The following is a 27,758-nucleotide window of genomic DNA, read 5'->3' as shown; positions in this document are numbered from 1 at the left end:
AAATTTGCAGTCCGACATGAAACTTAGAGGGCTCACTGGATCAGACTTATTTGTCCAGAACAGATGCTTGATCAGAGGATTTTAAGGCCAAATCCATAGTCTAGCCTTCACAATTTGGCCTTGACAGAGTTACCCGGATCCTTACAATCGTCCATTTTTCCTGCTTCCTGCTTCCATCAGTTTGAGATATGCCTGTTTACTTGCTGCCAAACATATTCCACCCCTTGGCAAATGCTATTATATGACATAATCATCGCTATTCACATCACATATCAGTGTTGCGGTTGAGGTAGATGTAGTCTACAGAACTACAGTATATATAGTGTGAACATGTCAAAGTTTGACAATGTGACAGGGTTTTGCAGGTCATCAGATTGGGTGTGTTGCTCCTGCAACATGCTGTCATGTATATTTTGTAGATAAGCCAGGAGCAGCCTCAGATCCCACACTTATGGTGTCACATTGCACACACTCCCTAGCTTTTGCTTTTCTGTGTACTCTCTGTGTAATCTCTAAATGATGGATTTAAGCATTAGAAATACATCCTGTGTGCTTTGCTCTCATCATGCCAAAGGCTTCAATTGGTGGATGTTCCATGACCAGGCAATAAGCCAAATACAGTGTTGAAAACAAAAGTTTATACTGTGTTCTTACAAGCAGTTCTTGATCCCTTGCTGCTTATAGGTGTGTGTGTGTGTGTGTGTGTGTGTGTGTGTGTGTGTGTGTGTGTGTGTGTGTGTGTGTGTGGAAACATGGGGATTTGGGAGTGGCCATGTGCATTTGTGTAATTACCTATAACTTGGTACCTACAAACATGTAATGGTAACACATGCTCTTATACAGTACAATATATGACCAAACATGTGTGGGCACCTGACTCCTGACAATAACACCCATATCTGTGTCTTTCTTACACTATTGCCATAAGATAAAGCACACAACTATTTAGAATGTGTGGCATTAACATTTCCATTTATTGGAACTAAGGGGCAGAACATGTTCTAGTATGAAAATCTCCCTGTGTACAAAGCTCTTTAAAGTTATGGTTTTCCAATGTTAATGTGGAATAACTTGAGTGGCCAACATGATGTTTCTCTGAAAATTCTCTGTTAAAGTTGAATTTCAGTTCAAGGCTTTCAAACAGTTATACGTAGCATAAATGAACCAAATAATAAAAACACAATTTTGAAATTTACAAGTGAGAAGGATCCAAATAAACACTTAAGAACATCCAAACATCTGTACGTACACTACTGTTCAAAGTTTTTTGGGACCATTTGGTAATTTCCTTGTTTTCCAAAGAAAAAAAGATCTTTTTCCATATCCATTCATTATTATCCATTGCAAAAACATACAATAAATCAGATGAAAGTTCCAAGTGATCCCAAACTTTTGAATGGTAGTTTATTGAGGCTGACGATGTCAATTTTTTAGTTACTAACTTGTTTTTTTGTATATATTGAAAAAACAATCTTTGTGACCTTTCCAGGACATTGCATCAAATGGTTCCCCCTCACACCCTCATCTTCCTCACTTTATTTCCCTCTCTCTGCTTTTGCTAATATCTCTGCTCTTCCTCCTCTCCTTGGTTAATTCTAACGTGTTGTGACTCTGTTGTTGTAATCATGGACAGCAAAGCCTGTCTGTTCAATAATGCATCCCCAGCATTCTTACTTTATAGCCCTGAAGGATACATTGATAAAAGAGCTGAGGGTGCTGCAGGCTGACGTAAGAATCATGTGAACCTCAAAATAGTTTCAGCTGGCAAGAGCACTTTATTCAGGCTCTGCTGGATTTCTTTTCCACTTCTCCTTTGCCCTTTCCCTGTGCTTGAATGGATGGAGAGTGCTGTCAAACTCTTTTACCACATTGGACAGATTGTCCCTTGTGGTTCTCCCTCCCTTCCTGCAAACATCAGAGATGAACAATTAAAGATTACCTTTGTCCTGAGCAAGGTCGGTGCTGTCAAAATGTTTTTATGTCATTTAGGATTCTTATTCTCAAAGCAATACTCAATAGATATTCTTGATGATAAAAGTATTTATGTATTTTTTAATTATAAATATTACAATAAATCATATATATGATTGTTAAAAGTATTTTAGATGCTTTTTTTATTATTAATTACAAGTTTCTTATTCTCATATATAGATTTAATCTGAATTAATGTCTAATTACTACTTTCTACTAACGAGTTAATATTAATAACTTTATATTTACTTTTCTGTAATCTTACTAGTATATTTTGGTTAAAGTTGTCTAGATTTGCACTTCAAATGATGTCTGCAGTCCAGGCTTTAGAAAACTGAAAGTATGTTAATATCTTAGTGAACAAATTGTTGTTTTTTTTTTTGAGATTTCTTGGACTAGATATCATTCTGAAACCTTGCTAATATATTAAGTGTTCCTTTTGATAGGAAACTTACCTGATGTATTGAACATGAAGGTATAACTAAAACCAACCTCTTGTGCTCCTGTGGCTTAATGGGCACAAATCCTCATAGTCATGATCCGTGAGTTTAGTAGTCATAGTCCTTGTCTGAAGAGTTTCAATTCAATTCCATTCAATTTTATTTGTATATCAATTTTAACAATGGACATTGCACCCAAAGAGCTTTACAGAACATAAGAAATATAGTAAAAACAAGATTAATATTAGACTTATATTTAAATGTTAGTATTTATCCCTACTGAGCAAGCCTGAGGTGACTGTGGCTTGGAAAGACTCCCTTAGATGGAAGAGGAAAAAAACGTTTAAAGGGTCCAGGTTCAAAAGGAAACCCATCCTCAATTGGAGGACACTAGCGGTTGTGATTATAAATTATTATAAACACCGGAGAGTTTTATTATGTTTAATGTCCTTATGTCCCAATGTCCTGCAATCATATACAGTACAGTCCGACAATTGTGTATTGATTAGGAGGTTATTGTCCTCAAAGACCACATCTTTACTACAGGTATATTTTCTTTGAACATCCAAAATCTTCATGAAGCGGAATCCAACTGGAGCTGGTACATCTCTTAGTGCCTCGGGATCCTTGCAAGGTTGGCTTCTTCTCTTTAATGTTCGAAATCTGCATGAATTTTTATCTCTAGATTCCTCGGGATGGGATGAAAAAGAGAAGCAAGTGGAGACGAATTAGCGTACATGCTGTTCATAATTTTAGCAAGCACTACATGATAATGTGCCTTTGATCAGTATACTGGAGCACAAGGTTATAGGTGCTATTATACTGTATGTATGCCTGGCTAAAGAGATATGTCTTTAATTAACATTTAAACTGGGAGAGTTTGTCTGAGCCCCGAACACTGTCAGGAAGGCTATTTCAAATTTTAAGTGTTAGATATGAAAACGCTCTTCCACCTTTGGTAGACTTTGATATTCTGGGAACTAACGGAAGTGCTGAGTTTTGTGATCTCAAAGAGCGGGATGGAATGTAGTGTGTAAGAAGACTACGTAGATAGAGTGGATGTCACGAGTGACACGGTGAGACAACAGGCGAGTGAGGATCCAAATGCAGTTTTTAGAGTTTTAAACGGCCAATACACGAAACAGAAGAACAGTCAGGCAGGCAACACAAGGCAGAACACAGAACGAACAGGTAATGGGAACATCGAACAGAAACACATTACATACCAACACCAACAACGACCAACAACATTGAAGTGAACAGACAGAGTATATATGGTGAACGAGAACCAATCACAAAACAGAGACAGACAAGGACTAAGACAAAACACCTGGGGAAGAGAATGAATGTAATTAGTGTCCATGGTAACAGATAGGTGGGCGGGGTCAACAATTAACATCAGGGAAAGACGGCAGACAGAAACAAGGGGAAAACACAGACAGACACATTACAGAGCCCCCCCCCTACGAGCGGCTTCCAGACGCTCCCAAGTCCACAAAACCCAGTTCAGGCGGGTGGAGCGAAGGCGCAACCAGGGTGGGAGGGCGGGTCGGGTTCGTGTAGTGGTGGCGCCCGCCGAGCGGGAGGCCGGGGTTGCACCAGCCGAGCCGGAGGCCGGGGCGGCGCCGGCAGAGCCGGAGGCCAGGGCGGCGCCGGCAGAGCAGGAGGCCAGGGCGGCGCCGGCAGAGCAGGAGGCCAGGGCGGTGCTGGAGGCGGAGCCAGAGACCGGAACGGAGTTGGCAGCCAGGGTGGTGCTTTGGGCCTATGAACAGGGACAGGAGGAAGAAGGGCTGGCAAGTCCAGCGAAGCAAAACACAGGAAAACAGAAACATGCATAGGTTCAGGCCAGGCAGAGAGTTCAGGTAGTTTGGGTGTCATGACGTCGACCGCGTCCTCTGACTCAGTCATTTCGGTCGACCCGGCCGATTCGGCTGGTTCCGTCGACCCGGTCGGTTCCGTCGACCCGGTCGGCTCGGCAGGTTCCATCGACCTGGTCGGTTCCGCGGGTTCCGTCGACCTGGTCGGTTCCGCGGGTTCCGCCGACCCTGCAGGTTCCGTCGACCCGGTTGGTTCAGCAGGTTCCGTCGACCCGGTCGGTTCCGTCGACCCGGCCGGCTCGGCAGGTTCGGCAGGTTCCATCGACCCGGTCGGTACGGCAGGTTCCATCGACCCGGTCGGTTCCGTCGACCCGGTCGGCTCGGCAGGTTCGGCAGGTTCCATCGACCTGGTCGGTTCGGCAGGTTCCGTCGACCCGGTCGGTTCCGTCGACCCGGTCGGTTCGGCAGGTTCCATCGACCCGGTCGGTTCGGCAGGTTCCATCGACCCGGACGGTTCGGCAGGTTCCTTCGGCCCGGTCGGTTCCGTCGACCCGGACGGTTCTGCAGGTTCCGTCGACCCGGTCGGTTCCGTCGACCCGGTCGGCTCGGCAGGTTCCATCGACCCGGTCGGTTCCGGCGACCCGGCTGGTTCCGTCGACCCGGTCGGTTCGGCAGGTTCCATCGACCCGGTCAGTTCTGTCGACCCGGTCGGTTCGGCAGGTTCTGTCGACCCTGCAGGTTCCGTCGACCCGGTCGGTTCAGCAGGTTCCGTCGACCCGGTCGGTTCCGTCGACCCGGTCGGCTCGGCAGGTTCCGTCGACCCGGTCGGTTCCGGCGACCCGGTCGGTTCGGCAGGTTCCATCGACCCGGCAGGTTCCGTCGACCCGGTCAGTTCCGTCGACCCGGTCGGTTCGGCAGGTTCCGTCGACCCGGTCGGTTCGGCAGGTTCCATCGACTCGGTCGGTTCCGGCGACCCGGCTGGTTCCGGCAACCCGGCTGGTCCAGCTGGCGGCTTAGGGATGCCGGCCGCCCGAGCCGACCTCATCGGGGTATCCGCCAGTTTGGAGACCAGCCGGTTAGCACGGACCTCAGCCGAGCTCGCCGGTACGGTAGCCATGGGAACTGGCTCAATCACGGATGTGCACGGGACTGGTCTGGGCGGAGGCACTGTGGAGCATTCGGGCGTCCGTGGCTGATTCCACTCTGTGGCCCACGGATCCCGATGCTTGCTGCCCCCCCCCAAAAAATACTTACGGCCGGCTTCCGTCTCTACGGTGCTCACGCTCAGCGTGGACCCGTCCAGGAGCAACGCCAAGTTGACGAACTCCGAGAATGTCTTTATTTCTCTGGTAGACGGCATCAAATACCGCAGGATCTCCCTTAGTCCATGCTTAAAAATGTCTTTGAGCGCCTTCTCATCGAAGTTGACCTCGCTGCACAGGTCCAAGAATACCTCCGTGTACTCCTCAACTGGGGCGTCCTCCTGACGTAGGCAAAACAGGAGTTCTGCTGGATCCATTGGTGGTTGGTCGTTCTGTCACGAGTGACACGGTGAGACAACAGGCGAGTGAGGATCCAAATGCAGTTTTTAGAGTTTTAAACGGCCAATACACGAAACAGAAGAACAGTCAGGCAGGCAACACAAGGCAGAACACAGAACGAACAGGTAATGGGAACATCGAACAGAAACACATTACATACCAACACCAACAACGACCAACAACATTGAAGTGAACAGACAGAGTATATATGGTGAACGAGAACCAATCACAAAACAGAGACAGACAAGGACTAAGACAAAACACCTGGGGAAGAGAATGAATGTAATTAGTGTCCATGGTAACAGATAGGTGGGCGGGGTCAACAATTAACATCAGGGAAAGACGGCAGACAGAAACAAGGGGAAAACACAGACAGACACATTACAGTGGAGGTGGTTTTGCAGAAAATGTGGAACAACTCAGTTAAGATGGCCATAGTTTTGGAATGGGATATTGAATACTCACGGGTCCACATCCTTGTGGCCATATAATGTATATTGGTTAATGATTTTTATTTACCAACCTGGTTTGTTTAATATAAGATTCATAAAGGTTCCTCCAAAGTACTGTAGTCCTGTTTACTTGTTTGCACAGAAAGATCACAGAGTGTGAATCCGAACAGGTGCAACAGAAACAGCTTATCTATCTCGTGTGGTCATCAAGAGAGAATGAGCATCTCTACTTACCAGACTTTATTCTATTTACTCTGTCCAGCTGAGCCCTGAATAGTATAATAAAATTAATAATAGACAGACTAATAGCAATATAATTCACTTTTGCTTTTCTGCTTTGTCTGTAACAGGCTCAGTTGTGTTTGGTGGCTCTGAGGTTGTATTGTCCGCACTACTGAGCATGAAAAAACATTTCATAGTCGGAAAGAGGGAGACAGACAATGCCTTTCGGAAACAGAGGGGAAAAAAGGAACGGCGGAGTATAGACATAGTTGACCCATTTAGAAGATTGGAGCTTGTTCTCTCTCTCTGTTATTATCTTCTTCAGATGTTTGGCTTAGTGGAACACAGAAACATAATAAAGAGATGGACAACTACATTAGGTCTAGTAAGTGGAGGAGAAGTAAGGTGTGTGTTTGTGTATATCTGTGTAAAAGACAACTTCTCAACAGATCGCAGATAAAGAGACAGAGGTCATTGCGTAATTACTGTATGCTATCACACAAGGTTAGTGAAGAAGACAGGCTATTAGACATCTCAGCCCTGGTTGTATCTTAGAGACAAATGGGGAGGATGAAGCATAGCCAAGGGGACCATTACTTTCTAATTTTGGTACAGTGGTAGAAACCATAACCTTCCATTTTCAGACAACTAAATAATGTTAACTGGGGTGAATAAAAATGGGTTTGGTAAATGGGTACAGGGAAGGAAATTAAAAAGTAGGAAAAAATGTATAAGCAATAAATATATATATGAAAATATAACACAATGGTTCTGCTATATCTGTAGATGAATATTAAATATTTTATAAGTAACATTTTTTGTTTATACACAGATTGAAGTAAGGTTTTAAATTCAGGTATAATGTTTTGTTCATTTCTAAATCTTATGGTATATTAATTTAGTAATAAAAATGTTAAAACAAGTTTCATTTAACAATTTAATTTAATTTCTGACAAATGATCAGCTTATGTTTTTTTTCATTATTAATTAATGCCTTAAAAAGTTAAAAGATGTGCATAAATGTTTAAGTAAATCTATAATAAGTATACAATGGTCAATGAATAATAATAATAATAATAATAATAATAATAATAATAATAATAATAATTATTATTATTATTATTATTATTATTATTATTATTAGTAGTAGTAGTAGTAGTAGTAGTAGTAGTAGTAGTAGTTGTAGTCATATTTCATAAGTGGTGGTCACATCATACTCCAAATACTGGATACACAGACTGTTTTAGTACAAGAGTAAAATCTTAGTTACAATGTAAGTCACTTATTAATAAAAATAAGAAGCTTTATTGTTTGTTTGTATTCTGTGGTTTCATTAAAATAAAAAAACTTATTAATGGTGCTTGCAAAGCAACATTATTGTTATCTTGCATACTGAGATATTTTTCTTCCGGACAAAACCTCGGCGCGTAACTTGTCCCGCAGCTTTTTTCCTAGACCCATGAATGAGGTGTCAAATTGAGGAAAGGTGTGCTATGACTTATAAGTGATCCAATCAGCGATGTTCGCACAGTGGACGAAAAAGCAGCCAAAAAAGTCCCATAGACTTGAATGGGAAATTCCTAAAATTCCTCTAATCTCTCTCTCACACACACACACACACACACACACACACAAACAGCGTGCGCAGAGCTCAGGCACGGCTTCTCTTCTGTGTTCACCCAAAACACCCTAGCAACCGAGTGCCGAGATTTGCCACGTGCAAGCACCATTCACATTTTCTTCAGGAACTGTACATTCTAGTTTAGTTTGCTCTATCATTCAACTCTCTTAAGTTAATTCTATTTGTTACTATCTTGCTCTGGATCAGTGAGAATACAAGTGATTGGAGTTACCGTGTCTCATGTCCTTACAATCTTACCTCTTGTGAGAATAACAGAGTACAGTATGTCTCTCGTAAGTAGACAAAGAGAAGGAGTAAGTGAATGTGATTAAATCTATTAAATTATACTGTAATAGATTTAATAGATACTGCTCTGTTTTACATTATCTTTGAATAATAATAATTAAGTATGGCACAAAAGTCACAGATTTAATTCTACCGGGACATTATAAGATTAGCTGAACTGCAGTGAAAGCTTCTAAAACTGATTTTGTTTGACCTTGATTTCATTGAATTGTTCCACTGTGAGCATCTTGACTGTCCAGATTTCATTGCAGGCTTATTTTGATAGTTCTGTCTTCTGTTACACCCTCAAGACTTAACTCGTTTATTTCCAGATAAGAAAAACTGATTTGTTGACTGGTCTCTTGAAGCTATCGAGTGTGAATTTCATATTTTCAACCCGTAGCAGACACCTGCTTTCATGTAATTATCCACTTGTATTTTTGCCTCATTGTTGCACTTATGTTGCTGTAGAAGCATCACAGTCTACATCTATTTCTGTGTTTTTTTCCTGTGTAGTCAATTCTGACCTTAAACATACTGTACTAGGCACTGGTTAACTACTTACCTGCTTTGGGCTGGTGATGGAGTTTGTTACTTACTGTAGATATAAAGTTGGAAGGACAAATATTACACCAGAATTTTAGGAATTTAAGATTGCCAGATCTTTCTTTGGTAAAAGTGTCTAAGACACTTCTCAGTTTTTTCATTTTATTTTTTATAGGCATCTTGCCTTTAAGCCCCTAAGATATTTCGGGATTACTGAAAGTGACTGATGTGCCATCATTTAGCAATTTATTCGTCATTGAATATTTTTCATATTAAAAATAAACATATATAATATGTTGACACATAATTTAGAAGGTTGAAAATATTGAAATCGACATATAAGAGAAAAATAGTTCTTGCTGCACTTATATACATATACATCATATTTAAGCTATTAGTCTAATTTTACCTGGCTTGCATCCTATTTAGTCAGCAAATTATAGAATAGCACTTAATCCAGCACATGCTATTATATTTTGTTTTATATTAAGCACAAATTAATTGAGGGAAAAATAAATATAGCATCAAACTACATAGGAATTTTTGACTCAGGTTGAGGGGAAGCGAAGTGCAACAAAACAGCCAAGTGAACACAATAAACTGTGGTTATGAAGCAAGGAACATACAGACTAAGGGTGATTCTGTGGCACACATGACAACACAAAAGCTTAACATCCAGACATTGAAGAACTAGAGCTATAAATAGTGGCGCTAATCAAGGTAATCAAACAGTGCTTGAGACATGAATTGGGTAAAATAATTCATCACCTCTTAACTGCTAGCATGACACTGGTCCTTAAGACTGACTGATATCATACTGTCTGAAAGAGTATATCCGATTTTAGTATTTATTTCCTCACTAAATGCATGTATGACATCTTGAGTGTGGTTGTGTGATTTTCTTTGTATCCGTTCTGATTTTAGATTGTACTCTGTTTACTAGTTTTAAACTTTATTGTGCTTTTCACATTCCTGCGATCGCAGAAGTTTTTATACCTTACTGAATAAAGAATACATTTATTTTGATTCAGTTAGTGTGTTTCAATCATGCTTGTCTATTACTCAGTGGGTCATCTATAACCGGTGCCAGTGTGTCACCAGTACATTTTCAGCCACTGACCAGTGTGCAGCTCAGGCAGGGAGGACAAGCATGAAATTAATTGTTCCACTTCATTTGCGCATGATGTTCCTCTTTTTACAGTCATTTGTTTCTGTACACGTTGAAACACGAGAAATAAACCAGATTTTTGCTTGTACTAATGTACAATCATGATTTTAGATATTACAGCACACAACTGTAATTCCCATTAACCCCTTCACATCACCTGATCACAACACCTGGATCATGTTGTAGTTAGTTTAATGTGCACTAGTATGTAAGTCCTATCTTGTGTATCATTTGTCTAGCTTGTGTCATTTTTTGTGAGTACCCTAGTCCATGGTTGTTGTTGCCTCAAGATCACAGTTCATTTAGGTTTCTAAGATTGTTGTTTGTCATTTGTTTGTTACTTCTGCCGCCATTTCCTGACATGATGCTGGATATTATATTATCCAGTCGAAAATTCCAATATCCGGCATCGGTAAAAAGGCAAAGGGCCTTAATTATTAATCTGATTATTATTCTGTTGCTTTACATCTGTGCCCGTTTCTACAGCTAGTCAGTGAGTTATGAAACAGATGTGTTCCGATGACCCTTTCATATCGCAAGGCTAACCATGACCTCCCCTACCCAGGAGTCTTTTTGCTAATGCAATCTAATAGAATGTTTGTTCAGTAATAATCCTATCTGCAATAAAAACTTTAACAATGTTGGTAACCCTAAATGAAACGGCTAAATTCCTGAGAAGCTGCATCACTCTATGTTTTGTTAATCTCAGATCGTAACTCCATTCATAACACATGCTGCATCCGCAAAAGCCAACAGCATCGTGGATGACCCCACACACCCCTCACACACACTTTTCACCTTCCTTCCATCTGGAAAAAGGTTCCTGAAGTATTCAGTCTCTCACGAGCAGAATGTGTAACAGTTTCTTTCCACAAGCCATCAGACTCCTTAACAAATGAACTGAACTGTACCGAGAACAACCAGAATCAGAATCTGAATCAGGTTTATTGGCCAATTGTGTTGACACACACAAGGAATTTGGTTACAGCTGTTTGTGACTTAAATGTACAGACATAAATAACACTATATTATACAAGACAAGATAATACAGACTATACAAGATACACACACACACACACACACACACACACACACACACACACACACACACACACACACACACACACACACACACACACTGTGTGTGAGCTACTCTGGACTGTACAACTCAACTGCAGTTTTTGCACACCACATTTAAAAGCTTCATCAAATTGCTGCTATTACATGATTGTATGTTTACAATTGGTTGGCACTCCAGGGTGTATCCTGCCTCGATGCCCGATGACGCCTGAGATAGGCACAGGCTCCCCGTGACCCGAGAAGTTCGGATAAGCGGTAGAAAATGAATGAATGAATGAATGAATGTTTACAATTGGTCTTATTGCACAATGTACTGTATAACAGTATGCAAACTGATTTTTGTGTATTTGTCTTGTGTTTTGTATTGTCTTTTGTCTCACACTGTTGCACTAGGTTGCACATGTTGCACTTTTTGTGGCTATGACTTAACTCCTTAGTTATTAGTTATGAAATGTAGCTTATCTAGTTATTAGAAAATTATTTGTAATATAAGATGACAATGGAACTTCGTCCAGGGTGTATCCTGCCTTGATGCCCGATGACGCCTGAGATAGGCACAGGCTCCCCGTGACCCGAGAAGTCCGGATAAGCGAATGAATATAAGATGACAATGGAACCACGATGGACTATGGAACAACATCCATGATGTCTATCCAGCAGCTGCAATGTCTCTCTGTCAGTCTGTCTGTCTCTTTGTTTGTTTATTTTTGTGTGTTTGTTTATTTGTGTGTGTGTGTGTGTGTGTGTGTGTGTGTGTGTGTGTGTGTGTGTGTGTGTGTGTGTGTGTGTGGCAGCTGTTCAGAGATCAGGCTTAGGGAGCCAGGCCAGCAATGGTGCGTTAAATGAACTGAAAGTTGTGGCATTAAGGCTGTGTCTCACTGGGCTAAAGATTCCCTCATTCATTATTCATTGTACAGCCCACGTGTTTGTGAATGTATTCATACAATCCCGGGCCAATTTTTTCATATTTGCTCTGAGACATAAGACATTTGTGTTTTGGGGGTAAAAATATTTGCACATGTGACTGACATTTGACAATGTAAATATTGCTGTTGTTAAAAGGGATAAACCAACATGAAGACCAGTGAACGGTCAAATCTTGAAAAGCAAGCAATTATGAAGCTGAGAAAAGAAGGGAAATCGATTATAGAAAGAAACCACTGGTGTACTAACAACCAGACATCGAAGAAGTTGACCAATGAAAACAACAGCATCTGATGGCAAACATTGTGAGAGGTGTGAAGAAAAAACAAAACAACTTTATACATCATCAACGGCCGTCACAGGCAGTCGTGGAGGAATCACAATCCATTATTAGTAGAACACTTTGAGAGCAGAAATGTAGAGGCAACACAATTAAAACCACTCATAAGCAGTAGGATTTGGAAGTCCAGATTGGAATTCACAGTGAAATACAGAGGAAGTGAGCCCCACAAGTTTAGGAACCAAAATATTACCACAAAGTGATGAAAGAAAACAGTTCATGAAACATCTTTACTTCTTAACAATCTTTACTGATGATGTAACTCATGATGGTAGAAGCAGACCGAAGTCAGAAGTGTATAGAAACATTCTATCTTCTAGTTTACTGAGAAATGCATCCAGTCTAATTAAGAGGAACTTCGTCATGCAGCAAAAAACAAATTTCAACAAATGTTTTTATTTGGGGGAAAATTATAAGGATTTAGACTGACCAAGTCAATCACCAGACAAACCAACTAAGCATTTATTTTAACTTTGGAAAATGGGACTGAAGGGAGAAGCCCTCTAAAAAACAAACAAGACAAAAGCCTGGAAAAGCATCACTAAAGAAGACATTGTGGTCATGTCATTGTTATTGTTATTGCAAGCAAGGGATATGCAACCAAATATCAAGTGTTTTTACTTTAGAATAATCAGTTCTAATACATTTGCTTTTTTTCAATTTACTCCTCATCAAACATGCTTAATTTCTACTGCTTTTATTAAAAAAATGAATATAGTAAATATTTTTGTAAGGACTGGGTGATTGTGAGGACACTTAACATTCAATATTTAAATATTTCTTTCTGTTTAATGAAGTTAGTGTTAGGGTTCAATATTAGTGTTTGGTGTAGATTACTTATTTATAACTATATAATAAATATATATATATATATATATATATATATATATATATATCAACATACACACACACACACACACACACACACACACACACACACACACACATATATATACATATATATATATATATATATATATATATATATATATATATATATATATATATATATATATATATATATATAGTTGAGGGGATTCAAAAAAATAGAATCAAATTCCATAAAGAAATAGAGGAATTTTATTGGAATTTTATTTTAATCCCCTCAACTAGTTTCTCATATGGATTTAGAAGCATGTCCTAAGTGGACAGAGAAGATTAGCCCCTAAGCCTTAGTCTCATGATGCATGAACAGAGCACCAGTGTATTGAGGATGTTTCAGGAATGTACTGTATACTGTATGATTTTCGCTTAAACACACACAAACACACACACACACACACACACACACACACACACACACACACACACACACACACACACACACACACACACACACACACACACACACACACACACACACACACACACACACACACACACACACACACACAGGGGAATGGCCCCCTTATTCTCCTGAGTCTGTGCTTGGGCATCTGACCCTGTGTTAGTGGATTTGCTAAGCTTTGGTGATGATATGGAGGTTAAGGGAAAGCTCAAAAAAAAAAGGAAATGGAAAAGGATTTGGTTCTGGCTCCAGATTAGAGCTCTTCATAAAACTCTTTTTCATAAAACTCTCTCTCTCTCTCTCTCTCTCTCTCTCTCTCTCTCTCTCTCTCTCTCTCTCTCTCTCTCTCTCTCTATGCAACATTTGGTGACAAGACAAGATCAAACTACCTGTCTTTTACATGCTCTGTTCAAGTGCTTTTACTGTTGTGTTCTCATTCGAGTAGCATTTTAATTAAGGAGTTAATTGTTCCCCAGATGTAGCGATGTTCAAGACTGGGTCGAGTGTCTTTGTTCATGTGTCATAACTTTTATCGACTTTCTACCTTAGAGTGTATTCAGAGAGATTTCTGAGCTCTTTTGCACTCCATTAAATTTAATGCGTATAGTATGTGCACACTGTGAAATCTTGGTTTTAGGAAACAATGACTGCTGCTCCCTGGAGCTGTGTTGAGCTTCTGTTGTTCATCTAGTCTTAGTTCTCATTTCACTTAACTCCAGTCTTTGCTACGGTCTTAAGGTTATTTTGCACTAAAAGCAAGCAATCTCTTCTCATTCTCTAATCGGCTACACAGTCTTCCATTAATCACCCCGACTGGCTAAGGGGCACTGGCTGTGTTTCTGATTCACTGCTCATTTATCAGTATGTCACCAAGATTGGACACAGAGGTTGTCAAGAGTAACAGTTCAAGCTTTTTTCCCCTTATTCTGTCCAAACTTTTATGCAGTTCAGAAATGTCAGGGTGTAAAGGAAGATTAGAGTGGGGAAAAAAATAAAGCGAATGTTAAGGAGAAAGAGGAAAGGAGCATATAGTGTAGTGTATTGGGTGGTGAAACGTATTGAGGGTCACTCTCCCTTTCATTTATTTTACTTCCCTTTTTCATTGTCTATTGCAGTGATAGATGTTGTTTTCTAAGAAGCAAATGCAAATGTCCCATATCAGCACGTCTGTTCTTTGTTCTGTCTTCACATAGACTACCTGTCTTCCTCCTCTTCATTCTTTCATTTTATCTCTTTCTCACACTCTTTGCTCTCCCTACCTTCTTGTCTGGAAACTCAAATTGGGAACCTTCACACAGACACACAGACACATGCACAATTTGGAATAATTGCTTAGTGTGTGTGTGTGTGTGTGTGTGTGTGTGTGTGTGTGTGTGTGTGTTGAGGATGCCAGGCAGGGAGTTGCAGTGTTGCACAGAGTGAGCTAATCATCTCTTTTCAAAAAGAAACAGAAGCAATGCATATCCGGATGAAACAATAGGAATCCTCCTTCGTCTTGTTTTGGAATAAAGGATCAGTGATTAGTTTTGGTGAATTATGAGTTTGCTGAACACATAACATAACATGCATATTGAACTTCATAAATTGTCAACCGGTATCACAATAATTGCATTTTCATTCTAAACACATTATCTGTTAAATTTGTATGATGTACTATTATTCAGTTACTTTCAGGACCTTTTCCTCCCAAACTGTCCCCTTGTTGGATGTCATTAGACAAAGCACAGAGTAATGATCATATCAACATATCAACTGTTTTCCTTGTTGGAAATAATATTTGATGCCACTATGCCAGTTTGATGGATTTTCTGTCCTTTTCTCTACTTGTTTCAGAAATACAAAGAGTTTGAGCGTTCAGTACGGGTCGAGGAAATTGATGGCCTCAAACTTGTGAAGCAACTGGCAGAAAACATGGAGGAGATGTTCCGTAAAAAAGCAGATGCTATGAAGGTGGGTCTATCTATCTATCTATCTATCTATCTATCTATCTATCTATCTATCTATCTATCTATCTATCTATCTATCTATCTATCTATCTATCTATCTATCTATCTATCTATCTACTGTGTACAAAACATTAGTGTTGAATGGGGGCATTTCTAGAGTTTGATCATTACTGGGGCACGGGACCACCAACAATTTTGCAAAAGCTCTTCAAATCATTTAAAATTATCCAAACCATTATTAACCAGCCGCCTAAAACAACAAACAGCTTTCACTGATGTTGAATAGGATGTTTGTGGCAATTAGAAGAGCTAAGCAAGCGTTCTTTTATCACTTGTTATGTCCCTATTTAACAAAATACAAATTCACATAAAGTTCATTAACATAATGATAATAGTTAGCCTGGTAGTTCTTTCTCCTCATTCCTCAGCTACAATGTCGAATTATTAATTATCGTCTGCCTGTGAGTCGAGGTTTCCACAGGGAAAAGTAAAGGGAGGAAGAGCACAATATTTCGGTGGGGTGTAAGTTTAAAGTAGTATATTTTCACTTCATCTGCTGATACAATCTGCATTTTTGTTTTAAATAATTCTATTGATGGAAACAATAATGAATTCCATCAAAATTAAGTTGATATATTATTATCCCACAAACAACCAGGCACTTGATAATGTATGGCTTGAGAATATAGTGCATAGTATACAATAAAAATGATTTAGTAATTGCTTAGTAAAAGACTCAACACTTTACTATGGATGTTGGGATAAGGACCTAGGTGAACTGTGACTAACATAAAAAAATACCATTAAGTCAATATGGAGGAGTTTGTACTGTAGGTCAATGTGTATTATTCACTATATACTGTAGACTATAGTACTTTTACTCATGTATATGAGGCTATTCTTTATTTTTAAAGTTTCCTTTTGAGGGAACTCGATGCTGCATCATGGCTGATGCTATGGGAATGCTTCTTGCGGAAGTGGTGTCTGAAGCTCTGTGTGAAATCATGGCAATTTGTTGGCTTAGGAGGTCATGTGATGAAGCAGAGCATGCCAGCAAGAACATAAAATGGCATCTACGTCACTCCGGCTTCTTTATCTTGGGGATGCACTTTGTGTATGTTAGTGTCTATTGTCTGTCTTAAAGAAGATATACCATATCTCACAGAAGTGAGTACACCCCTCACATTTTTGTAAATGTTTCATTATAACTTTTCATGTGACAACACTGAAGAAATGACACTTTGGCGCAATATAAAGTAGTGAGTGTACAGCTTGTGTAAATTTGCTGTTCCCTCAAAATAACTCAATACACAGCCATTAATATCTAAACCTCTGGCCACAAAAGTGAGTACACTCCTAAGTGAAAAAGTCCAAATTTGGCCCAATTAGCCATTTTCTCTCCCCAGTGTCATTTGACTCAGTGTTACAAGGTCTCAGGTGTGAATGGGGAGCAGGTGTGTTAAATTTGGCTCTCGAAAAACACTCTCACTGGAAGTTCAACATGGCACCTTATGGCAAAGAACACTCTGAGGATTGTTGCTCTATATAAATATGGTGTAGACTATAATAAGATTGTCAAGACCCTGAAACTGAGCTACAGTTGGTGTTGCGGGTTTCTGGGTTAGATCAGGTGAAGAGTGCACAGTGAGAGGCTAACACCTCTCTTAGACCACCTGGCTGCTTGGAAGGCTGTGTCACAGAAGGTTCTGGATAATGTGGGAAAAGACTACAGAGTCCATTTTTCCTCCTGTCCTTCTCCTTTCAGGTTGTGCTGCCCACTGTTGTTAGCACAGACCAAACCTTGTTCCTACAGGAGGAACTTTTCTTGCATCTGAGAAAGGAGCTGTAGAGCATATTTCCCTCCCACGTTGATACTCTGGCATTACAGTCGGCAGCTGAACCTAATTTTTTGTGTGTGCTCCTAATTGTACACTGGATGTACAAGTTTGAGACATTAACATTACAGGTCATTGTGTCGTTAATCAGGAATTCCTCAGGTCCGAGGAATGGTTTGTGACAATAATTCTGAAGGATGCTAATCTTCACATAGGTGTCTTGCCAGAGCACAGGAGTCTCGCCCAGGTTTGCTTTTGGGGGAAATGTCTACCAGTGCTGGGTTCTCCCTTAAGGCCTAGTCTTATCACTTACCCTCACAAAGTGCATGGACTCCATGTACTCAATTATCCAGATGACAGATTCATCTTAGCTCAATCGTGGGATGTGGCAACCAGGCACTGAGTTGTTCTGTGTTCTGAGATGCCATGCTTGCACACATGACCTCAGCCTCAACCCAGGGATGTGTGTGCTTTCTCCTTCTCAGAAACCACTTTCTTTGGGATAGTTTGGCATTTAGCCATGAAGTGGGCACATCAGTCACCTAAATGGGGATACCATCCTTTCTGTCATAAAGGACATCCGGCTAGGCCAATGCCTCAGAAAGTGCTCGGCTCCTGGTGGTAGCACTCAAAGCTATTCCTTTGGGTCTACTACACATGAGACCATTTCAACTCTGGCTCAGGAGCAAGGATTTTTCTTTTCAACCCCACAATGGTCAAGGTTATGGATTATGCATGCCAGACTTATACCCTTCTTATTTGGATAGACCCCGGTTCTTACCTTGGGTCCCACTCATTGGGCATGTTATCATCACAAGGCTCTTCCAACAAGCACCTCCCTCTCGGGTTGGGGAAAAGCCCTAGACGGCCACCCTGCCCATGGCATTTGGGAGAGCTCCTGTCTTTCATGGCACACAGAATGCCTGAAGACCACGGCTTAGTTTCTACCGCTGAAACACTTCCTCCTTAAACTCAGGGGCTACCTTTGGTGATTCCCTACATCAATCATTATGGCACTCTGTGCTCATGTACTGTGTTCAGGTTGGGGCACCAGATCTTGCCCTAGGTAGAGACTGGCTTTCTCTTGCTGAGAGCAATTTTGGAACTTTTGCCTCTGGTGTAATCGATGTTGTCAGGATCTAGTTCACTGTTCTAAGCCCCTTTTGAGCCAAAGGAGTTTCTGACCCTGGAAATTGCTCTGCCCGGGACCCTGGTAATGGCTCTGCTATTAGCTGGTTGTTCCGCTCGCTCGACTGAGTGTATCACCTTATCCAGTAGTCTGGCTAGGGAGATTTGTCCTGCAGTGGTTTGGTCCTCTCCACACACCCTTATCAGGTTATATAACCTTGACCTAGACACTAACCCTGGGTCCTGGGTTTCACAGGGCTAAAAAGGTTTGTGCCCTTTCATGCCATGGGCCACCCTGCCCATGGCATTTGGGAGAGCTCCTGTCTTTCATGGCACACAGAATGCCTGAAGACCACGGCTTAGTTTCTACCGCTGAAACACTTCCTCCTTAAACTCAGGGGCTACCTTTGGTGATTCCCTACATCAATCATTATGGCACTCTGTGCTCACGTACTGTGTTCAGGTTGGGGCACCAGATCTTGCCCTAGGTAGAGACTGGCTTTCTCTTGCTGAGAGCAATTTTGGAACTTTTGCCTCTGGTGTAATCGACGTTGTCAGGATCTAGTTCACTGCTCTAAGCCCCCCTTTGAGCCGAAGGAGTTTCTGACCCTGGAAATTGCTCTGCCCGGGACCCTGGTAATGGCTCTGCTATTAGCTGGTTGTTCCGCTCGCTCGACTGAGTGTATCGCCTTATCCAGTAGTCTGGCTAGGGACATTCTCATTCAGGATTTTTGTCCTGCAGTGGTTTGGTCCTCTCCACACACCCTTATCAGGTTATATAACCTGGACCTAGACACTACCCCTGGGTCCTGGGTTTCACAGGGCTAAAAAGGTTTGTGCCCTTTCACGACCTCGGGGAAAGACATCTCCTGATGTATGGTGGCATTGGTATTGCTGTTCCCATAGCGTCAGCCATTACGTATGTAACCCGGTTCCCTTGTGCTTCCTTCAGACAAATATAAGCTGGAGTAATGTGATGTGGATGCCCTTTTATGGTCTTTCTGGTGTGCTTTGCTTTGTCACATGACCTATAGATTAGCGTGATTTCACACAGATCTTCAGACACCACTTCCGCAAAGAGCATTCCCATAGCCATGATGCTGCATTTTGTTCTTGTTGGAACCGGGTTGCATACATACAGTACTGTAGGCTGGTGTAGTTTCTTCTACTGGTTCATGAAATGTTTCTGGAAACTGGGAAGTGGAGCCTAATAGGTGTATTTCGATGATGTTACTCAAATTATACTGATACCCTCACAGTAATTAATCAAAAAGGAATATTGGCTGCAGGATAAGCAGTGTAATGTGTTATGTTTAATGTATTTGCAGCTTAAAATATTTAACTGTCAGTACAGGAGGCCACTGCTGCCTTACAGAGTAGACCAAAATGCAGGAGTAAAACTGGCAAGGTGTTTTATTGAGGAAAAAAGTAAACAAACAGGGCACAAGAACATAAACATAAGAACATAAACCATTCATAAGCAAAGAAACAAACATGCACATTAACATCAGAGACGCAACACTAAATATGCAACAGACAAAGGGAACAGAACATATGCATAATGAAAACCATTAACACAAATATTATGTTAACCAGGGCTATGAAAATAAACCCATCATCATACACTTATATGAAATAAAAAAACAACAACAAAAACAACCATGTTACAAGCTTTTGCAAAATGTATTCCAGACATACGATTCATCTGACAGGTGTGAACAGTGTACTCGTAAATTGTATCTAAACATATGTGTACTGTAGCATGAAACTGATGGTTTCTAAATGAATTTTAAATGAATTGTTGCTCGTTAAACAAAATCTACAACACATATTATTGTAAGCTAAGCATTCAAAGTTTGACAGGTTTCCAAATGTGCACTTTTAATTCAATCAGATAATCCATTGATTAGATTTAAAATGAGTTAAAGTGAGTTTAAAAATGAATTTTAATATTTTCCAAACACAAATAGACTATAAAATAGATTTGAATAAAAAGCCTTATAATGTACTAATTTCCAGATTGTGAGTACAGTGAAATGGACAGGAATGTCTTTAAAGAAAAGAAAAAACCTTAATCAAAAATGAGTTTCTTCTTAGCATTACTCATTGAGTTCAATTCTTCGCCTCTCTGTATCAGGTTGTGAAAAGACAGCATTTGATGTTACTCTATGTTTAATTCATGAGCTGTGTGTAAGTGCTTAAATGGCCTCAGGTAATTTAACCCACCAGTTGTTAAATACTCCTGGTAGAATAATGTATTTTTTCACTCACTCCTTGTGTGTGTGCGTGCATGAACAGACTGACAGTATGAGAGAATGTTAGCAAGATGTATGTTATAATTAAGGTCGATTGAAACATGTAGGTGTTTGATTTATTTGTGGCAGTGAGGAGTTAGGTTGGTTGTGTACATATTTATGAATCCTGTTTTTTAAAATCAAGTGTGTTTATGCTATTGGAAGATCGATAGGTTTTGATTTTCAGATAAAAACAATTACTGGATCATAGTTAGATAAAAGAAGCATGGATAGTTTTGAATTCTTTATTTACATACAATTTTAAGTCTTTTGTATTTACGTGTGATGTTATGGAACAAGTTCTAAATTCTGTCTCCAAAAATGCTAAAGCAAAGTTTTTCCACAAAAAAGTCACACTGCCATGCAATTACTTGCTTAATCTGTTGTTACAGAAACAATAATCCATTAGAAGAACAGATTCCTTTATATGTGTCACTTCAGGACAGCACTATTGTCAAAAATGTTGTTATAGAAAAGAAAACATATTCTGGCCAATCAGAATTGGGAATTCTACAGAATTGCATAACTGTACTAAAATAGTGTTGAATACTCTTATCTGATTGGATAGAAGTAGATTTGGATGTAAAATGATCAAATATATTACTGTTTCTTTAGCAACAGCTCATACACAATGAGTTGTATGGCAGATCCATCACGTAATCTGAGTATTTAAAGAAAATATATTGTTGTTTAATGGAGAATTAGATACGGTGAAGGGGTCACTGCTGTGAGCTCTTTGTAACAGTCACAATTCTTTCGAAGGTTATCAAGCACAAAAAAGACAATTTCAAGACAGACATGTTTATCTTTCCCAGTTACTCATCTTAAATAACCTAAATGTTTTTATCATCTGCAAATCCCTGTAATATATACGAATAACACTCCAGACCAGGTAAATATGCAAAAAAAAAAAAAAGGTCACGAATCTCCTACTCGTGACAGCGCTCAATTATACTTCCGCTTCTGTTTGTATAGCAGCCGTGTGCTTTTGTTTGTTTTGTCCTGACTTCTCCCTGTCTTGTCTATTCTGAAGTGCTGTATATGCTCTGTTTTGTTAAAATTGTGATGTTACCAATCCTTCCGTTCATTGTAACCTACTGTTGTCTGCTTAATATTTTGCATTTTTACCACAGTCTGTTTCCGAACCTGTCTTTGCATTTACATTTACATTTGAGGCATTTGGCATACGGTCTTATCCAGAGCGACGTACAAAAGTGCTTTTAAGTCTCTATCGATGAATACATTAACATTGGTTCACTAGTTTCCAGATTTAGGACACCATCAACCTAAAACTCAGTGCTGTTCAGGTTTTTTTTAAATATACAAATAAAACAAACCATAAGTGAACCAAATAAAAAGGATAGCGAGTGACTCAGCTGTTCTGACATCTAGGGGAAGTTCATTCCACCACTTTGGTGTCAGAACAGAAAAGAGTCTTGCTGTATACCTACCTCTTACCCTGTGAGATGGTGGGACCAGTCAAGCCCTTGTAGCCCTTTTTCACCTATCTTGACTGTAGCCGGTTTAACCAGCATTTTATCTTTGCCCTATTGGCTTTACCTTTGTTTTGAATTAATACAGAAAAGTTGTCCTGCACTTGCACCCTTGTAGCACTGACTCTCTCTTTTTCTGACAATAATCCACATTACCTCACACGTCATTGCTTGTATTATTTTAATATAAAAGCATGGTCTGTTGTGTGTTATTACTTACATAATGGACTAGCAACATGTAGGATTCTGCATCAACACTGATGCATTAGTTTAAATGCTTATATAAATAATATATGAACATGAATTCAATACTACTTTATAGCTTGTTTAATGTTCTGAAGATAATTAATTGCAACAAATTCATTTACATTGGTGTTTAGCTTTAATACATTGCCTTTTCCCCATGTATTCTGAAGCAAACAAGCAACAACAACAAGCATTCAGAATAATTTTCTATTAGTAACGCCTGGATAGATCAGCATACTGGAATATTCATTCACTTGCTCACATCTTACTCCACCAATTAACTTTCATACTTTACCCATTTACATATTTCTTCATGTAGCCAGCATTACTAAAAGAAACACTTTACACTACATGTAATTTTCAGATAACAGAACAGAACGGGTGGGGGGGTGGGGGTATGTCCAAAGAAGCCTTTATTATCACCACATATACATTACAGCACAGTGAAATTCTTTTCTTCACATACCCCAACTGAGGAGGTTGGGGTCAGAGTGCAGGGGCAGCTATGATGGAGGATTGAGGGCCTTGCTCAAGGACCCAGCAGTGGCAGATTGGCCTTGAACCCCGATCCTCCGATCAACAACCCAGAGCCTTAACCAGTTGAGCCACCACTGCCCCAGATAAGAGTGATTATTAATGTATAACTACAACCTATTAGACCTGAAACAGCAATTCCGCTTACATCATGTGCCTAAGTGAGAACCAAATCATTGTTTTGTAATGAATCATTACCATCCAATCAGAATAACTGACCACAAATAAGCATTACTGAATGAATGTATTAAATATTACTAATATCAAGGGAAAAATAAATCATACTGTAGTAATATGTCAGCGTTTCCTAATAAGAGTTACCAGTCATTTGTTCATTCATTCACTTTCCCCTCACTATTACTTGTGATAGCTTCCATACTTGAGAAGGTCAGTGCAGACTTCTTTTTCCCTGCCTATAGATTTCTGCCCCTCCTGGGCAATCCCCATACTTTCTTAATCCAACTGTAAGATATAATCCCTTTATACAGGTATTTGGACTTTAGTCTTGGAGATGCTGATTCACATTCTAGGCACTTGAGATATATTCAAGTGTGTGTCAGTGGTAAATTTCAGATAATGCCATAAAAACAACACCATTTACACGCTACACATTACCTCTAGACCTCTATACTTTGTTGCACCCTGATAATGTCAGTTAGAAGACAGAATTGTTTGGCAGAGAACCCCACTGAACACCTTTGGGATGCATTGGCACGCAGAATGCAACCCAGACTTCCTTACCCTGACATCAGTGCCTGAACTCACTAATGCTCTTTTGGCTGAATGTGCAAATCCCCACTGCAACACTTCACACTCTGAAATCTAGTGGAAAATCTTCTTTGGGGAGTGAAGGTTACTTCAACAGCAAGCGAGGATTAAATTAACTACACATGGGTGTAATGGTCATCAACCATAGCTACACATGCTTAATAAGTATATACATTAATGAATAAAACTGTAATCATTGCCAAATTGCTGTCTAATCAAAGAAACAAAATGAAGACAGGGACCAACATGTTGCAACATGTTTTCTTTCACCTGACAGTGTCAGAAATGTAAGCTAACACAGTCAGCTAAAATTCTAGAGCCTGTTTTATTTTTTATATGTAAAACAAACTTTATTCATGGCCACAGACAAAAAGTGCAAAGTTAACAAATAGGAAAGAGATAGAAACCATTAAGCATGTAAACCATGTGTGAATTTTTGAAATTGAGTCCTGGATTCATGATTTATGTAAGTTTGTCTAATTATTTCTATACCATTCACCTGATTTGGATGTACCAAGCTTGTGTATAGACACGTAGGTAGATATAGATAGATACATTGAATGAAAAAGTGAGCGAGAGGGGGGGGTTGTTTAATCTGGCTTCCCTTGAAAAAGGTTTGGACAGCTCTGCTTTAGTATGTGCTGTTATGGTGAAATAATCAGCTTAAGGGTGGTAACAGTACCTCATACCATCCTGTTACTGATTATTTACTCTTTTAGATATATTTTTATATTTATTCCTAATTCTGCTTATTTAACTAATATTTTGTTGCAAAGATATTGACTTGATGACCTTTACAGTGGATTAATGGATTGAGAATCCAAGCAAGCACACACACGTACAAAACAGAAAACCATGGGAGAAGACGATTCTGCAGTCACGGTGCATTTGGGCATGTGGTCATGTCTGCTTTTGCTTTAGATGACCAGGAATAGCTTGAGGCTGATAAATCCTACATTACAAAAAATAGAAGATAGAACATACATAGAAATAGAAATAATAGAACAGTAAATAGAACATCTATACATGTATTTGTACTACAAAACCTAATGCCTTACTGTTTATGACAGAGAGGTTTTAAGGTTTTTAATTATCGGCAAATGGTTTGTGCTAAAGGCATGATGCCTTCATGTGAGATAGGGGGATAAGAGAGCTGTAAGTTAAGCGTTTATTGATTACTGCTGTTTGAGTGTGTGTTTTTGTGTCACTAAGAGGAGAGTCATTGTTCATCCACACATGTATACACTCACACAAAAGTACATTATCATCATGTTGTGTGCCTTCATTCGGCAGGTGCTAGCAACCGATAAAGCACAGTGATCTGTGTAGAAAACTGGAGATAACCACATGGCAAGATTGATGAGCAATCTGTGTATAGGTTTGTGTATAGGTTTGGAAGAACACACAGTGATATCAGAAAAATGGGGTTAGCGATTGTATCACAAAGCTAAGTGACACTTTGCATGGCTAGGCACTAGAATTTGCAGTTTGCAGTAATGAATGCAGTTAGCACAACATGCTCTATGACAACTACATTTACCCAGAGCACTTATAGTGTAGAAGTGTTTTGTAGTCTCCTGCAAAAAAATCCATCTTAGTAAATAATTATAATCCTAATGATCTTATTTATAAGATTCACACTAAATTATAGATGTTTACTCGTATTAAGTTTGAAATAGTCTTTTTCTAGAAAATTGTTAGACATTTAAAGCATTTATTTCTATTAAGAAAGAAGTAAATATTTTTATTTTGCAATGTTCCTTTGTATCTGAATGATACATTTCTGAAATATATTGTTTTCTGAATGGTTGTTGATTGGAAGCTTTCTCACTCAACTGAAACTCAGTACTGCATTTTGGGCAATTTTGTCACATAGTTCAACCAATCATCCATCCACACATCTATCCATCCATCCATTCATCCAGCTCAACATCCATCCATCCATCCATCCAGCCACATATCCATCCATCCATCCATCCATCCAACCATCCATCCATCCATCCATCCATCCATCCATCCATCCATCCATCCATCCATCCATCCAGCCCAACATCCATCCATCCATCCAGCCAAATATTCATCCATACATCCATTCATCTATCCATCCAGGCACATATCCATCCATCCATCCATCCATCCATCCATCCATCCATCCATCCATCCAACCATCCAACCATCCTTACATCCATCCATCTATTCATTCATTCACACATCTATCTAATTTTACCATCCATCTAACCACACATCCATCCATTGAGTTAGTATACAGACATTTAATAATTCAATAATATATAAAAATAAATAAAATGATAGACATTTATCATTAATTCTAGCATATTCCGCCTCCATTCCAATCCTGATTGCCTCTCTCTCTCTCTCTCTCTCTCTCTCTCTCTCTCTCTCTCTCTCTCTCTCTCTCTCTCTCTCTCTCATATACAAATAATAATTAAATAATATTATTCAATAACCTACTTGTATTATTAAAAGAGATGTCAAAGTATGTCACTTATTCTAGTAAGATGTAAAATCGAACAAAGGTTTGACTATAAAAAAATTACATTATGCTTAAAGATCATCTCATTTTGCCCAAGGACTTTTCAGTTTTAAAGCATAATGTCCTTTACAAAGTAATAAAGTGTATTTTAATAGCAGTTTTCACAATTTAACCTTCAATACGATTTTATGCTCTCTATGCCATTTAAAAGATAATAATAACAGAGAGTGCTCAGCTAATCTCTAAACACATTAATGTTGCTGTGTGAGTTTAGGAAAAAGTTCCACAATATTTAAATATGAATCACTCATCTTGACTTTTTACAGATTTGGTATTTATTATTAAAGGCAGTGAGTTCCAAAACTGCAGTTTTGCATTTTTTCCAAGCTCTAATTCACCTGACCCAACTTGAAAAGTTTCATGCTGGTGTACAAAATGAAAGAGAACAAAAATAAAATGTCCTCAGAAATTCTCAGAAGAGGGAATGGAAACCAACAAACGCTATGTGTCACATTCATACAGCTCTAAAATCAAACCTGACCCTGTCCAAACCGGAATATTATTAAAGAAGTAGCCAGATTTAGAAGATGTCTTTAAGATATGTAAATAGCAAGGAAACACCATTTAATCTATCGAACTTTTAAAGAAGGTTTTTAACATAGGATCCCAAATAAAGTTGAGTGCATAAAAAGCCAGGAATAAGCCTTAACGTTTGGTCCAAACTGCATGGCCTGAGTCAGCTCTGATCTGGCTCAAGAATTTTTCATAACATCTCTAACATATCATTTTTTCAACTACAGATCTAATTTGTATGTAGCCTATCTGCCTTTAATTAATCAGCGATTAATCCTTAATAAATGTTTCAGAGACAAAGAGAGTATATTTATAACCACTGGTTTATGGGCAAAATTATGAAAGCCTAACAGCATTAAAAACATCAATATAACAATGAAACTGGAAGAACATTCTGGAAATATAGTTTATTATATAATCTTGTATCTTTAATATTCAGTTTGCTCATTGCCTGACCTCCTGCCTGGCTTTTGACATCAATTAAGCTGTTTTGGATATATGTTTGTAAAGTATGTGCATTTGCTAGCTCGTTTAATAAAAAGCATTCAACGCAAACGGCTCCATTTCTACCATGATTTTTTTAAACTAATATATTAGTGTCATGACGCGGGGCAGGAGGCGAACCCAAACGCAGGATAGCAAAACAAAACAGAGGAACATGAAACACGACACGGACTAGAGACAGGACAAAGACAACAGCAGATCCCGCGCTGCCATCGGCAACGCGGCACACTTAAATACACAAGACCATG

At 39.4% G+C, this 27,758-nt stretch overlaps 1 protein-coding gene across 2 annotated transcripts in view; it reads left to right on the top strand.

The window, feature by feature from the left end:
* cacna2d3a (calcium channel, voltage-dependent, alpha 2/delta subunit 3a) overlaps positions 1 to 27,758 on the top strand; it is a 198,881-nt gene that overhangs the window by 19,875 nt on the left and 151,248 nt on the right. For both annotated transcript variants that reach the window (XM_027166722.2, XM_047800316.1), the window contains exon 3: positions 15,529 to 15,645. In XM_027166722.2, the coding sequence (XP_027022523.2) occupies positions 15,529 to 15,645 (117 nt within the window). The remainder of the gene's footprint in view (positions 1 to 15,528; positions 15,646 to 27,758) is intronic.

Source organism: Tachysurus fulvidraco, chromosome 14, assembly GCF_022655615.1.
Source record: "Tachysurus fulvidraco isolate hzauxx_2018 chromosome 14, HZAU_PFXX_2.0, whole genome shotgun sequence".
In the NCBI taxonomy this organism is placed as follows: Eukaryota; Metazoa; Chordata; class Actinopteri; order Siluriformes; family Bagridae; genus Tachysurus; species Tachysurus fulvidraco.
This window is presented reverse-complemented; position numbering and strand designations above follow the sequence as displayed.